The sequence below is a fragment of the Rhea pennata genome, chromosome 2 (assembly GCF_028389875.1).
Source record: "Rhea pennata isolate bPtePen1 chromosome 2, bPtePen1.pri, whole genome shotgun sequence".
Taxonomy (NCBI): Eukaryota; Metazoa; Chordata; class Aves; order Rheiformes; family Rheidae; genus Rhea; species Rhea pennata.
The window spans coordinates 45,820,506-45,836,032 of record NC_084664.1 but is presented as its reverse complement, the minus strand read 5'-3'; the positions used below and the strand labels follow the sequence as shown (position 1 = coordinate 45,836,032).

At 41.3% G+C, this 15,527-nt stretch overlaps 1 protein-coding gene across 3 annotated transcripts in view; it reads right to left on the bottom strand.

The window, feature by feature from the left end:
• The window catches only part of CMTM8 (CKLF like MARVEL transmembrane domain containing 8), a 39,475-nt gene extending 38,552 nt beyond the window's left edge, over window positions 1–923 (bottom strand). For all 3 annotated transcript variants that reach the window (XM_062569368.1, XM_062569369.1, XM_062569370.1), the window contains exon 1: window positions 728–923. In XM_062569368.1, coding sequence (XP_062425352.1) covers window positions 728–901 — 174 coding nt within the window. In that variant the 5' untranslated portion in view covers window positions 902–923. The remainder of the gene's footprint in view (window positions 1–727) is intronic.
• Window positions 924–15,527: the final 14,604 nt, after the last annotated feature.

Sequence of the window (15,527 nt, the reverse complement as noted above, 5' to 3'; positions counted from 1 at the left end):
GCGACCCGCCTGCGCAGCAGCGGCCACCTCACCGCACGCACCCTCTTCCCAAGGGCACTGGCCTGCCAGGGGTCCTATATTGCACATGAGCCCGAAGCATCACTTGATTCTTCTGCTTTGGAGTCAATGAATAACATAGTTGTTCAGTCCCCTGCTGTAGCAAAGCGCAGTATTTTGAAGCCTTGGAGATGCATCCATCCACGAAAGTGATCCTTCCATCACCATCAAAGCAAAACTGCCAAAAACTCAGAAGATTAGTTGGGGCAATCAAGCTTCTTAAGATCCGTAATTATTAATAGCATAAATGAGTGGGCTTAAAACAAACGCGTTGTTTTTAAGCAGAGACGCTATTGCTTAGCACCCCGGGAGGTGGGTGGAAGTTCCTGCAGGGTAATCCCAGTGCTGTAGGGATTTACTACCTAAGGAAAGTAACTAAACCTCATTTTGTCTGCCTGCTTATACAGACATCCTACAAAGGAAGGGCAAACCCCCAAACTTAGCAAACTCAAGCAGTGTTAGTTCACAGCCTGCTTCGCACAGGTGTAGCTTATCACTAAGCGCATGAGGAAACACTCTTTATCGATCCGCAAAACGAAGATAAGTTGTGTAATTAGCTCTTGCAATACTCTGCGGGAGCAGTTATCAGTGCCCTAATATAAACAATACAGTGAAAAATAATTAAATATAAATATATATATGCCTCCCTCCCTCTCCCCGCGCGACTCACGGTCTCGGCCACCATGAGGAGCCCGGGCAGGGTGCGCAGGAAATCCCTGTCGTAGGCGAGAGTGCTGGAGCTGCCCGACAGGTTGGCGGTGAAGGAGCTGCTCGTGGTGGTGACCGTGTGCGAGCGGGGCCGGTGCGGCGGCGGCGGCTGCTCCAGCGGCGGCGGCGGCTCCATGTCGGCGCTGCCCCGGCGCCTCCCGGGCAGCGGCGGGGCGGGAGCGGCCGCGGCCGCGCCTCGGGGCGGGGAGGGCCCCGCGCCGCCCCCTCCACCCAAAACACCCCAAGGCGGGGAAAAAAACGAAAAAACAAAAGCAACCCCCCCCGAAAGTGGCGCCGCTAGGGAAAGCGAGGCGGGTTTGGGTCTCCGCCCGGAGCTCTCCCCCGCCGCGCGTTCCTGGGCGCCCCAAGGCGTTTCCACCTGCCCGGGGGCTGCAGGATCGCGGCCGCGCGGTGAGGGGCTGAATCGGCCGGCCAGGAGGAGGAGGAGGAGGAGGAGGGTGGCAGCGGTTCTCCCGGAGGCACGGGGAAGGCGAGAGGAAATGCTCGGCTTGCGCCTCTGCCCGCGATGGAAACTGTGCTACCGCCGGGCGCGCTCCGGCCCCGGGAGCCGCTGCCGCTCTTCAGGACGGCAGCAGAAACGTGCCGGAGGGCTGGGTTGGGGGGGGAGGATCGCTCTGCATGGTATGATATGCAGAACTTCGTGAGGGGAGGAAAAAGTAAAAAAAAAAAAAAAAAAAAAAAAAAGAAAGAAAGAAAAAGATAAAGAAAGGAGAGAGACCACTAGCAAGCCACTCATCCAAACACTCAACAAAACATCGCCTTTACAGATTACACTTTTCACTATTTTTATAGCTTTTTGTGGAGTAACCAGCACTTCTGTGTTGGTTGCATTCCTATTTTACCTTTTTCTTTAATAAGAGCTGAAAATTTAGAGGAAAAGAACATACTTGTGCACCAATTTAGAGACTTGCTTCATCTGGCTTGCAGATAAAAAGTGCTTTATCTGCTAGCTCAGCACTGCCACGTTTTCCTCCAAACACTGCCAGAGCTGCTTTAAGATTCCCCCTTGTTGCTGTGAGGATCCATCATAATAATGTCATAACAACATTGATTTTTCTCCTCTGAATGACTTATCTCTTCGCTGTTCCCCACCTATAACATCAGTAAGTAGAAGTGAGTACATGTAGGGATGAAATTCATAGCAATAGCAATCTGGGAACCAAGACAAATTTCAAAATGCCTCGAGTCGTTCACATCACTTTCCTTTCGAGAGTTGGTCTATGTTACGTTGAATCTACATTCTCATGGTGTTTCCAAGGCCTTACTCAGCGGGCCCAGCTTGGACACACAGTGCTAAAACTCTGTGTGTGTTTCACCCCCTAAACTTCTTGAGGTCTTCAGCAGTCTTTCGTTCAGCCATCACACGTCAAGCCACCTCATTTCCTTGCTTTTGGACTACGCATCTGTCCTTTGAGCATCTTCGGTCTGTTGTTATGGAGGTCTAGTACCGTGAGGAATCCAACAGGAGCTGGAAGGCTGCAGTTCTAGGCACTGGGGGCTCCTCTGACTTCCTTAGTCAGCACTTTTTCTGCAGCGCACATACTCTAAAACTTAATTACAAAAAAAAAAAAAAAAAAGGTAAACACTCCAGAGATTTTTTTTTATATTTGCTCACATTGCAGGAAACAAATTTCATCCTTTCCTCCTTTAAGCAGGCAGGGTGATAGTTTCTATTGTGAATGTTAACTTTGTGGCTCTTTGTTTTGTTTTGCATCTGAAGACTAGAACTGAAAAGCCTGCAGGGAACATCTGAGCTCGGCTATATTTTCTTACGTGTAGATAGCATCGAAAGCAAAATAATTGAATGCTGCTGCTTGAACAATCAACCTTTTATTACACAGCTACCAAGAGAGAAGAAGGGGGCCTATTTTCTGTATTTTAAATTAACCTTTCAAGGAAAGGGTTGGTGAGGCTTTCAAACATCAGTCAAGAGTCTCGCCCGTGTTTGTCAGCTATTGTATCTCACCATGAAGTAAACTGGCATTAGGGGAAAAAAAAAAAACCAATGTGTTGAAGCCTTTCAATATAGGTATTTCTGTAAAAGCAAAATAGCTGATTCAAATATTATCATGTTTCTAAATCAAGGTTGGTTTTTTTTCCTGAAATGTCCCGATATCTGATCAACAGATTCTTCCATTTAGGCTGGTTTCGTCCTCAGACCCTGAGGTATCATTATTTTTTGAGGTTTCTGATTCAGCTCTCCAGAACTGGCTTATAAGCAACAGCCTGGAAGTGCTAATTAAATTAGACCAAGGAGCAGAGCTGACGGGAATTTCCTGAATTGCTTTTCTGTTTTTGAAATATAGCTCCTCTTCCCCCTCCCCTGCCAAGTCCTAGAATTTTCAAACATCAAAGTTATTCAGACTATTTTTAGTTAAATAAAGCAAGAAAAATATAAAAGGAAAGGTGATTTAAATCTTTTATTGGCCATAAACAAGTTTCAGCCAACAACAAAACCTTAATGTTTTTCAACTACCTAGAAGTGATCTAAAAAAGTGAAGTGAATTTATTCTGGAGAAGAAAGGAATTAATTGTATTTTCAGTGGAACCTAGATCATGTGTAAGGAATATGGGTTGGTATTAGGCTAAATATTTTCACCCTTGACATCCCACTGTGGTAATCTGAAGATGAGATATTTTTAGTAAGTGTTAAATCAAATGTTAAAAAAAATGTTTAGACTATTTCCTGATGGCTTTTTGGAACCAGCAAAACATAGACGTCAAGCTACAAACATATTTAGAGTAAAAAATTAACAAAATATATTATTCTTCAGCAGTTTACCTGACTGTACTGAAGTTAAACTAGAATAGAGCAATCAAGAGAAACTGATTGATACTAACCTAAACCAGAAATACCTGATTTGTACTTTAGTAGTGACTTACGCTATAAACATGCCTAATGATCAATTGAGACAAATGACTCTGTGTACGAACCAGAGTTTCGCAAAGTAAAGATAGTTTTAATGACTGAAATACGTGACTCCTCTAATGCTTGTTGCAACTGAGGGAGAATAGATGAGAAGCCCGTGTTTTCTAAGTGGCTGCTGTTCTCCAAGTCTGTAGAAGTGTCTGGGTTTCTGTGCAGGGTTACTGAAAGTCAGACTTGCTAGTTTTTTGGCTGCTTAAATAATATGGACAGATGTGACCGCAGACACTGGGAGACCAAAGAGTTGTCTTAGAGCACACACACTACTATACAAATAACTAATCCCATGTTGTGAATAGCAACACACTGACTTTTAAAATTAATTATTTTTTTTTCTTTAAAACTCATTGTCATGGTCACTAAGTAAACTGTTTGGCCATAGAGACTGTGCTAAGAAAAGAAATCGTAAAGCATATAAGCTATGTCTTTTCTGTGCATTAGTCTTTCACTAATCTGCTGTATCTGCTCTGAGAATCTAAAAATCCTTCCCAATCTTGAAACACAACTGTGTCTTAGACACTGTGCTGAGGAAAAATCGCTCACTTTCTCCAGAGCAGATTATTATTTGGAGCACAATCCCTGCGCGTTATGAACACATGCTTAACTTCGGGGCAGAGAGCACACCTACGCGAGTTAAGGGGAGTGTTCACAGTGAGAAGCGTTAAGTCTACACACAAACCTTCTCAGAGCTGGAGTTGTGGTTTTACCATGCTCTGTAAAGGTCAGGGGCCTTTGTAACGCACATGCAAGAGGATATCTATACCGTGTTTCAAGGGCTGCTGCTCAGCTGTCCTTAGCTCTCCTCCTGCAGGCATAGCTGCAAGCGCAGCTGGTGGCCATGCCTCCCCCACCCACAAATCACAATCCATTGGGTTCTCGAGAGTGTCCAGCGTTGCATTATGCCAAAAAGGAGCTTTTTGCACCCTTGATCATGTCCAGATAGGCTGTCCCTGAGGCACACTCATACATTCTTTCATTTGGGTCACCACTCCCAGTAAACCTTTAAATATTATGGTGGTACAAAGGTGTACTAATGATTACAGTGCTTGAGAATACAAATGTTTGCACTGAAGACTTGCATGTTTTCTATTCAGTGAAGATGGTGCTTGCATAAGTGCTTATATAAATCATAGCAGGTAATGTTTATACAACACCCAAGCCCAGTGCAAAACAGCTGGAGGAAAAGATCAGCTGCAATAGTTGTCAATGCTGTATTTGTTTTTAGATAACGGAAGACTGAAAATTCCACCACAGGATCATCAGTGTTTGGGGACAGAGTTTAGAGTCACCTCATAACTTCTGGCATCAACTTGCTTGCAGGCTTTATTTATGGACAGCTGCCTTGTCTTTGCTGTGGTTGACATGAAACCCTGAAACATGTCTGAGACCTAAAGTGTGCAATCTGCTATGCTAAATTATTAAAAGGTGACTTGGATGTACATACAGAGAGAAGATACCCAGTAGCTGGCAGGCAAAAATCTAACCAGGCACCATGGCTGAAAGCTGAAGTTAGACAAATTCTAACTGACATTCAATTTCAGACAACTGAAAATAAAACTTTTTTTTTTTTTTTTTTTTTAATGTATTTTTAAAACAGCATACTTAGCTATTTTGGCTGTGCATTAAGAAAACTGGTGAGCTCTGCATCATTAGAAAACTGTAATTCAAAGACTGTGGGCTTATTTAAAATATGTTCTCTTCCAGGTTTACAGGACAAATGTTATGGTCTGTATTATACAGAAGATGACAAGGGATCATCCCCAAGCGATGCGAGAAACCATACAGTTAATGAACTCAGGTTAATTGCATGAAGTTGCAGTATTGCTAATGCTCTAGTCACCCACACACGCAGCACACACGCAGTAGCAAGCCCCCGACACATCACATCTGTGTTGTGAAGAGCCAACAAAACAACAGCTATAGCTTTCTGGCTGGGCTGTTGTTGACCAGGTAGCCAGGTAGGCTGAGGAAAGTAACTGTCCTGGGAAAATCAGTCTTAAGCAAGTGATCTGTGAGGCTTAAGAGTAGAAAATCCTCATCCAGTGGAAAAGAAAATCAGGGTGGGAGAGACCAGTTCTCCCAGATTTAAGAGGCTCAGAAAGTTAAAAGAAATCAGATAGCAGGGTGAAACACCACAGGCGTATTTTTATAGCGGAGGGACCTGTAGTGTGCTGCCTACTGAGAAAGGCGGCAACAAGCTGGGGAGAGGGGACAGAGTGTAAATGCTTCGTCCTAGGGGGCTGGCGGGAAGGGAGGAGAGCTGGGAACCTGGAAGGACACCCACGTAAATCCTGGCGAACACACCACAGGAACGAGGAGGCAGAGGCAGGGAAATGCAGGCAGGTGCTCTGCTCTTCTCTCCAGCTCTTAATACTGGCTGGCCCGGCCACTCTGCCAGAATGCAATAAAGGCATTTAACATCTATCCACTAAAAGAAGGAAAGCAGAATTTTATCAGAGGAACAGACTAGACCATGTAACGGTCTGAACTCCCCACATGGCAGAGAGATATGGTATCAGCGTTCAAATCAGCAATTTATCCTTGCAGGTAGACCAGTGCCAACATATTTCTATAAACACAAGGACACAAGGAACAGAACAACCCCATTATTTGTATTCATAAAGGAGCCTTAGCCCCAAAACAAAGCAAAACAAAAATTAGAGAAACCAATCTCCCGAGCATAAAACTCAGTCAAGTTCAACCGAAGCAGCACACAGAAGTGCACACACCACTATTTTAGAGTATACAGGACACTTCTCATGACTATAAATGATTACAGAATACTTTCATAGTGTTCGTATTACAAACAGATATGCATAAAAGCAGCATATAAAGCTTCTGATATCTGCTAGTTCTGAATCAGTTAATGAAAAAATAGCTACAACAATGCAAGACACTTAATCCATCCACAACTCTTGCAAGAGAAATAGGAGCCAGGAGTCCTGGCAGGTAAATAGAAAATGATTTTTCCATTATGGTTGTGTATTTTTGGGAACAGTATGAATTCTCTACTGGTAGTCTAGTAATATCTGCTGGGGTTTTTTGAGTTTTTTTTTCTTTCAGTTTCTAAAGGAATCAGAAAAACTAATTTTGTTGGATTTTTTTAAATTAATTTAGTCTGCGTTGACAATTACTGGCTTCCAGACCACCTAGAAATGGTGCATCGTACCAGACTCCGGAGCGGTCCGGGGATGGACAGCAGGCTGTGTTTTAAGGGGGATTGGAATTTCCTCAGAACAAAGGCTTTATCCTACTGATGACATGTCTTGAGACAGCTTATCCTGTCAACTCATTTATCACCCTACTTACCAGCCATTGAGCACGAATAATGCTTCTTTGCTAGATCAGTGAGGGAAAAGAGAATTTCAGGAGAAGAAAGGAAGGTTTTTATTTGGGAATTTTAGGAGGCTGGGAGAAGAGCTGATAGGAGTTAGGCTATGCAAGCTCTTTGACCCGTAAGAAAAACATACCAGGAAGGATTTTACTCACTGCTCATAGTAAAGCAAAGAGACAACCTTTCCATTGAAGGAAACCTCATTACCTGGGTCCTTAAGTTATATGAATTGGCACAGCCCTGTGGATTGCAGTGTTAGGTTAGGAGTATAAAGAGGATGCTCTGAAATGGATGTAGCCCTAGTGGGGGGCGATTTATAAGTCTCTCTCCTCTGTATAGCTTTTAGAGAAAAGGGTATCCTCAATTACCACATTTTTCTTGACATTTACAATAATTTGTCATCTTTTGGTACTCTTTCCTTTGGTCAAAATTTAGTTAAAACTGACCAACAGGTTAAAAGACTATGAAGAAATATCGGGACAGATAGCGTGATAGCTTAATTTTCATCTCCTTAGTACATTAGAAATATATATATATATATATATATACACACACACACTATATAATATATATAACCTGTTTTATATATTATATACACAAATTTATATATTAAAGACTTCTGATGTACTGTGCATGTGTGTGTACATATACACACACACACACATATGTATGTATACACACACATGTATCTGTATAACTAAAGGACTGTCTCCTTGATCCAGAGAATTATTAAATAATAATAAAAAAAAATCAGTGAATGTATCATCTGACAAAATCAGTGTGGTTCTCAGAATATGCCAGTCAAGTAATTTATTATTCACCTTCCTCACAAAGATTAAGTCAGAGACTTGGGGACCAAACTGTACCAGTATGGTCAACTGAAGGTCATCCATCAAACTTCCGTGCTTTTTTTTTTTATTATTATTATTATTATTTTTTTAGATTGATGTCATGGTTACTATTTCAGTGAGGTATTAAGCAGGAATCAGTTTTGTGATTCATTATTTGAGCAGGTTGTACAAGCAAAAACATCAAAGTTAGCAAGAATATATTCAAACTAGGTTTTCCCCTGACAAAAGCCGAGATTATTTCTTGTAGACAATCATCTCTTCCACACTAGAAGCCTGACTTCACTAGTAAAGGATTTCTTGCTATAATTCACTAGTAAGAGAAACACGAGAAAGTTCACCAGTGCTAAAATACAGGCTTTAATAAATTATCTTCAGAGATAATAATGAACAACACCGGCATATTTTACAGTATCTATCTTATCAAAATCTGAGGAATTTTTTAAAAACGGCTACAGCCGATAAAGCGGTCCTCTGGTGAAGCAACAAATTTAAGGAAACCAGCAAGAGGAGACAAACACAAAGAGAAAAGACAAAAAGAAAGGTGGTGGCGCAAGCATACGTACTGCAAAGACAAGCAGTGTCTTGAACACGTGTTCTTACAAGAGTGCAGAAGGGGGCTGTGGGGATGCACGGCAACTGCTTTTCTCTGGAAGAGGGACATGTTGGCACATCAGGCCCCCGGAATACCTCCTCTGGAGTGCAAGAGATTTAGTTGAAGTTCACCCCCAAATTTGGGGAAGGAAAGAGGAGTCAGGACGTTAAGGACTACGTCCCTGCCTTGAAAAAGAAACCATTATTTCACAAGGTTTCATAAACAGAATTCATTTGGCTGGAAACAACTGCTAGCTGGCAGCAGCCACAGCAATTGGCAGAGGGGGGTGTAGTCTCTCCACTGGTACTACAGTGTGGTGGGCACTTTACATCATGGGATGGAGAAGCAGTTCTTACCCTTTGCATGTGGTAGTATATCTCCTGACACAAGCTATGCCAGAAAAGGACATCAATACATTACAATCAATCAACAATTCTTGATAAAGCAGATACAATATGCTCTCTTTGTTGGAAAGCAGTTCAGAAAATAAAAACAATTGTCAGTCCAATACCACTAACCCCAGAGACTCCAAAACCATATTAAAATGCATATGAATATCAGCTTGAGATCTGCCTACAAGATTGCAACATATTTTACTAATCATCTCAAGATAGATAATGCTTTCAAAATCAAAATCACCTCTCCAAAACTATCTAGCAAAAGACAAAATTGTGGCTGCTTAAGCCCAAGAATACTGCACTGAATATAAATAACTCACAACTTATCACTCTAATACTTCAAAACTGAAAGAAGACTCGAAAATTAGACATTTTCCCCGTTCAAGTGATGCATGTGTGCATGCATGCATTTCCTTTTTTTAAAAAGTGAGCTTAACACACAGAGGCAAGTAGAGAGCAAGCAATGCTTGGAGAATGAAGTCACCTGTTCTTTAGGACATGTTCAGCACAGTCAGAAATCCCATGAACTTCCTTGTAACAGCCTAGCTGAAATACTTTAATCTAGACTCAAAGAAGTGCCCTGAATAGTTCAGCTTCCATGCTTATTTACCCTTTGGGTTCTCTGCCAGTCAACCAACTGCATTGCCATTTTTAGTGATGCCTGATCAGCTGGTGCAGAATGGCCAGTCATTATATCATACTGCTAATGACCAATAACCGTGGATTTAAATCAATCTAGTCCGAATCAGCCTGGATCTAGTTACAGTCCCAACACGAGAAGAGCAGTCATGTTCAAACCCCCCAGTATCTGCTCACCACTCCCTTACTCAGCTCACAATGCTGAAATGACAGATTTTATCATTTCTGACATTTCAAATGTGATCAGTTCATAGAAAGCGTTTCTCATGCTCCCATGATTATAACAAGCAATAATTTAGAAATCACGTAACAAAGTCTTCTGCTCCTCACTTTAGGATGGATTACAATAGCAATGAGAAAAGCAGCTATGCTGGCTTTGTGCTAGAGGAGAGCCACCCACAAGAGTCTTTGGGTGGAAGGAACCAGGGAGATTTCCAGCTCACTTATGGGTCAGTACATATTTTAGACAAATAAAAATTGCATCAGAGAACCTACCTCAGAAGCATTCTGATTACTTGGTTGTTAAGACCACATACAAATCTTACTAGCCAGGGTTACAGGTACCTTGCTGTACTAGGGCTCTCGCCTGTAGCTCTGAATCTGCAATTTCAAAGGCAATAAAATTTAGGGAATAAAATTCTGAGAAGTTCCTTTGAGGGCCCTAGTCCTGCTTAGTTTAGCTCTAACAATTTTACAAACTCACAAAGATGTAGCTAAATGCAGTATGAGCAAGATATAAGGTAGCAGTTATCTCTCTGACCTCCTCTTGTCAGCCTTTATAATAAACACCTGGGCATTTTTCTGACCTCTCATGATCTCACTGCAAAGTGAGTGAGGTGCATATTTGTGTATAACCTGTCTAGAGCGCATGAACAGCATATTTCTCTAATCTCAACAGTTCTCCATATCCCGGAGAATAATACATTGAAGGAACTTCAACAGCAGTTACTGTATCTCGATGAATTTTGATATATGCTTGTGAAATCTCTCATGTTCTTGACCAGTAGCTATCTTCTCTGAGGAGACGTTTCTCAGGTTTTAGTTTTGAAGCGAACATCACTGCGTAACGTTGTTATTGTGAAGCTGTGCCAGGCCTAGAATCAACTCTCCAGCAGCTTAGTCTCTACTCTCGTATTTTAGTGCAAGTTCTTGCATTGCCAGCGCTGATAAAAACTTGTACTTGCTCTCTCTCCCTATTCTCTAATTAGTGCAGTATTTTGATTTCTGTTCCCTCCTCTCTCACACATAATATATACTACACTGGACACAATTTACCTGTAGGGTGGGAAGTTCAAACCCCTACCACCCTCTTCTGATACATTTCAGATGCTGATCTGGAAGGTTTGCTTTCAAAAAGGAAACTGTCCTTGCTATGAAACACTTTTTTTAACTGGCTTCTCTACTGTGCCCAGGACTATGAAGCCAACTGAAGCCTTGTACACAACTACATTGTATTTTGGAAAAAAGGCCCTATTTGAGAAATGCTATACTGGATAACTGCATATTCCCCTGCCAAATGGTTAAAACCAGCGAATTACAAGTTTTAGAATAAATTTGTAAATCATGTATAGGAATATAAATAGGAATATAGGAATCTGGCTAAATCAGAGAGAAAGTCTGTGAAAAAAAATAATCATTTGGATAAGTATTGTAACTGACTACACTAGGCATCAAGTGTGGGATACTGCGGATCTAGTGCAGGAATATAGTAGCATCAAATTAAGTAGCTTTTGTTACAAAGCTTAAGCACTCTGGGTGGGTAAAAACCATGAACATCACTGCTAGCTATCAAGATTTTTGTGTGGTCACATATTCCAGAGACTTAAAGCAGCCTGAACAACTGGATGTCACTAAGGAAATGTCACTAAGAAAACTTGAATATATGAATACTTTGTTTTAAAAGAGTGAACATATGAATAAAGATGGAAGTGGCAGAAGGACAAAATCAACAGTTCGAAAATTTGGAATATCTTATTTTACACTGTTAACATATCTGCTGGGCAACAAACATAACTCAACAGGCTCAATGGAGATTGCAATATTCTGATCCTTTTTTTGCTGTCCTGACTTGGGGTCTGGGAGTAATGAAAGGTATTTCTCCTCTGTGTTAGTCTACAGCCCGACATGAGCACAGCTGATCAAACAAGGCCAGAACAGCATGGCTAGTGCTATCGCAAAGTTTGGAGAAAATGGTGCTGATGAGGCCTACATTAAGAACACAAGCATCCCTGCCACATTCAAATGCAACTCTGCACGGTCAATGGTAACTAGAAAATCCCTAAACTGGATTCAAAGGCCCCACTAAAACTGGGCTTGAATTCAAAGCACAGGAACAGCCAAAGCCGGCTCTGTTTAGCTGTCATAATATATAGCAATCTGCTTTGAGCTCAGTCAGCTAAAACACTTTCAAGTGAATACTTGAGCCTTCAAAATTTTATGTCTCAATAAACGTTGATTCATTTTTTGATGAAACAATAAACATTGATTCATTTTTTGATGAAACAATGTAGAGAGAAGGTACTGCAAAGGAACAATATATTTAAAGACCGTCTTACGGTTATCAAGAAGCTGTGATGCAAGTACTTTTGTATTTAGGGTTTGCCTTTGAAATACTAGATAATGATTCATAAATGTCTATATATTACTATTTATATAGATCAAGAAGCCTGCCAGTGCTTGCTAACAGATTTAGCTTGCTTTCCAGTTCTATTTATCCTTCAAAAACAAAAAGCAACCTAAAAATCTCCAGTGTGCTTTCTGAGCCCACCACACGCCTGTGCTTAGTAATCACCAAACTACAAGATATTGATTGTATTAGGAAAGTCCTCAAAACACAGAAATGTTCAGGAAAAAAAATCTATCACACTGGAAGCTGGAGTATGTTTCTATGAGGAAGAACATGATGTGATATTTAGCAATTTTTAAATTGGGCTTAGAATTTGGATTTGGAGAAAGAAAGGACAAACTAGTTCAATTACCGCCATTATTATTTTCACTTAAACTTGGAATATGTATTATCTCCACAAACGTGGCATTTTGGAGCTTTGATGGCTGTAGCATAGATGCGATACTGTTTCCCCCAAACAGTGGCAGTGTTTAACAAGAGAGATGCCCCCCCCCCAAAAAATAAAATAAAATAAAAACCAGAAAGCAAGTCCAATCTAAGCTGACTTTCTGCCATAATGGAAGAAACTGTAGGACGGTCTGTAAGAGATCTGTGCACTAGCTGCCCCTGCCAAGATGCTTTAAATGAACAGATGAACAACGCTACTGCAAAGGCAGCTGACCACTGGTCCTCCCTGCAGCCCCTCTGAATGCTTGAGCAAAACTCACACAGCCCCGCTGCGCTTGCACAAGGCTTACTTGTGCACAAAAGCTTTCAGTAAGACAGGTGTGGCTTTACTTTATACAGATGAGCATACAGGAGCACACACAGACACACAGTGCTTTTGATATGAAGAACCCTTCAGTGTACAGTGCAAAACAGAGGTGCAGCTACCTAAAGAAGAGAGGGAAGCTGGAAAGCTTTGAAGAAAAGCCCCAGGGAGAAAGGTACTACGAGACTCCCATCCAGTTAAAGAAAATGAAATAGCCAGTGTAGTGACAAACACTGCTAACATCACAGAATATAACATAGATTATAATGAACAGACTTTGGCAATAAATACTGTTCATATACCACAACTGTGCTTAATTTGTTACTCACTAATTCCTACAGCATGGGCTCCAAGAAGGATATACATTTTAAAAGAGAGACTGTTTCTATTACTAACTTAAATAATAAACATACACTTCCCAATGTTTCCAACAGTTACTCTTCACAGTATCTTTCTAAAACAGATATTGTAGGTAATAAATAAATATAACAACTAGGTAAATCCACTTTAGTCATGGGGAACTCTGTCAGAGATGCCGTTTCGCCAGGTGTCACTCTACTCACTGCCCCAGGACACCAGCAGTTCTGCAATTGCTTTCACTGAGAGCAGGACTAGACTGATAGAGAGTATTTGAGTCCGTACCCAAAGCAGATTGGCAGGAATCTGATGTCAAGTTAGAATGGCGCTAGAAGAAAACTAAGATTCATCTGAATGCTGGATACCTCCCCTCTGCACATTCTAGGACTGAAGGCAGATCCTCTTCCCATCCATTATTCAAAACAGAAATGTTATCTTTTTGCACTCAGATTACCATCAGTTCAAGGCAAATCACAGGAGAAAAACTCAGCGTGGCCAGAAGGGCTAGAGAGAGATGTTTTCACACTTTCCAATAATACAAGACGCTGGCTGTTTCAGGAGAATATTTTATTTCAGCATTAATCAGCCCCTGTGATATCTATTAACTACATTTATATGACTCCTGTCTTACAAATTGAGGATGGGAGCATTATGAACAAGCAGCAGCTCAGGGCACTTGAAACCAATGTTTTTTTCTGTTCTTGTTTCCATTATCTTGGAGACAGCCTGTATGTTACCTACTCTTAGACAACCAACAAAATAGCCTGTACTAAGGCTTGATTAAGTGAAAAAGTATCATCCCTTCAAAATATAACACCCACATGAAGAATATTAATCCAGCCTAATTTCTGGAGTGGTTTTTACCTTCCCATTCACTCATATTTACTAAAATTAAAAGACCTTTTGTGTTTGGATGTACTGTCTAGATACCCATGTATTTATTCTATCAGTTGATTTCATGCCCCCTTAAAATAAATGCTCACAATTGTGAACTAAAAGTACAATGAGAAAAGACTTAATGGCTGAGACTGACTTAAAATTAGGAATCCTCTATATCCTCTCACAGGTGTGCTAAGCAATCACCTTTACATGTCTCAGCATCTGTAAATGAGGAATTAGGGCACTGATCTTATTTTATGAAGTGCTTTGGGGCTTTCAGGTAGGCAGTATATTACTCTGTTCACCAAAACCCCCTACTTTTACAGTAGGTACATGGTGCCTCATGACTAATTAGTGTCTTCTCCTAATTCAAGTAAAAAAAAAAAAAAAAAAAGAAAGAAAAAAAAACACTAAGCAAGAAAAACTGAACTGATAGTCCTGGTCTCATCTCAGCAGGTAGCAAGGATTTTTGATCTAACGCAGGAGACAATGTCCATTTATCATTCAACCATCCAAAGACAGCTTACAGCCATGATCAAATCCATGAGGAAGGTATGCCAGTGCTAAGCAACCTCCCTTCCAGCAGCTCACCTATCTCCAGTAGGTGTATGAGACTTGGAACAAATGTGGGTAAATGGTGGCAAGTTTCTTGATTTCAGCAGCATTGTCCCTCTGCCTCTACAGGAGATCACAGAGAAGCATTGGTGGAATTGCAGCCAAACAGTGCGAGTGACTCCCCCTTTTATAGCTGACGTAACAGCAACAGGACTGAGCACAATGTGCTCTCATCCTTTCCTCTCCTCTCACAACTTGAAGAAGCAACAGCAGACCTAAGCATTTCTGGATGCACATTACAGGACCATAAGTGATGCTGAAAGGTCTCGTAGACCATATTGTCCATGAGCTGAGGGTAGTAGTATTGCTCTGCACTGGGAAGGTCTCAGCAGACAGGCAAGATAGAGCTCGGGGAGATGTAGTAAGGTGCTGGGTGTTTTATCAAGCTTCATTTTCCGCTTCCAGTGGCTCTAAAACTCTTGCGACTGGTGCTGAACTATAACCATCGCCAAAAATAGAGAACAGTGCAAGAGAGCTGCAATCATACTCGGATCTGAGGGCATTCCAAGTAGATGGGAAGAAAAATATCTGCAGAGGAGGAGGAATTGGTTACTTACCCACCAGTGCCCTCCAGTGGCTCACACCTGTGACTCAAGGAACTGAAGACCATAATGCTGCAGAGATCTGACTATTTTAGAGGTCAAACATAACATTTCATTGAAATTGCATCACTAATGGGGAGAAATGAAAATGCTGGTAGCTGAATGTATATTGCAATTTTTCTTTTAAAGTTCTAGCATGGCAATCTCATATCCTGCTATGATGATGTATCA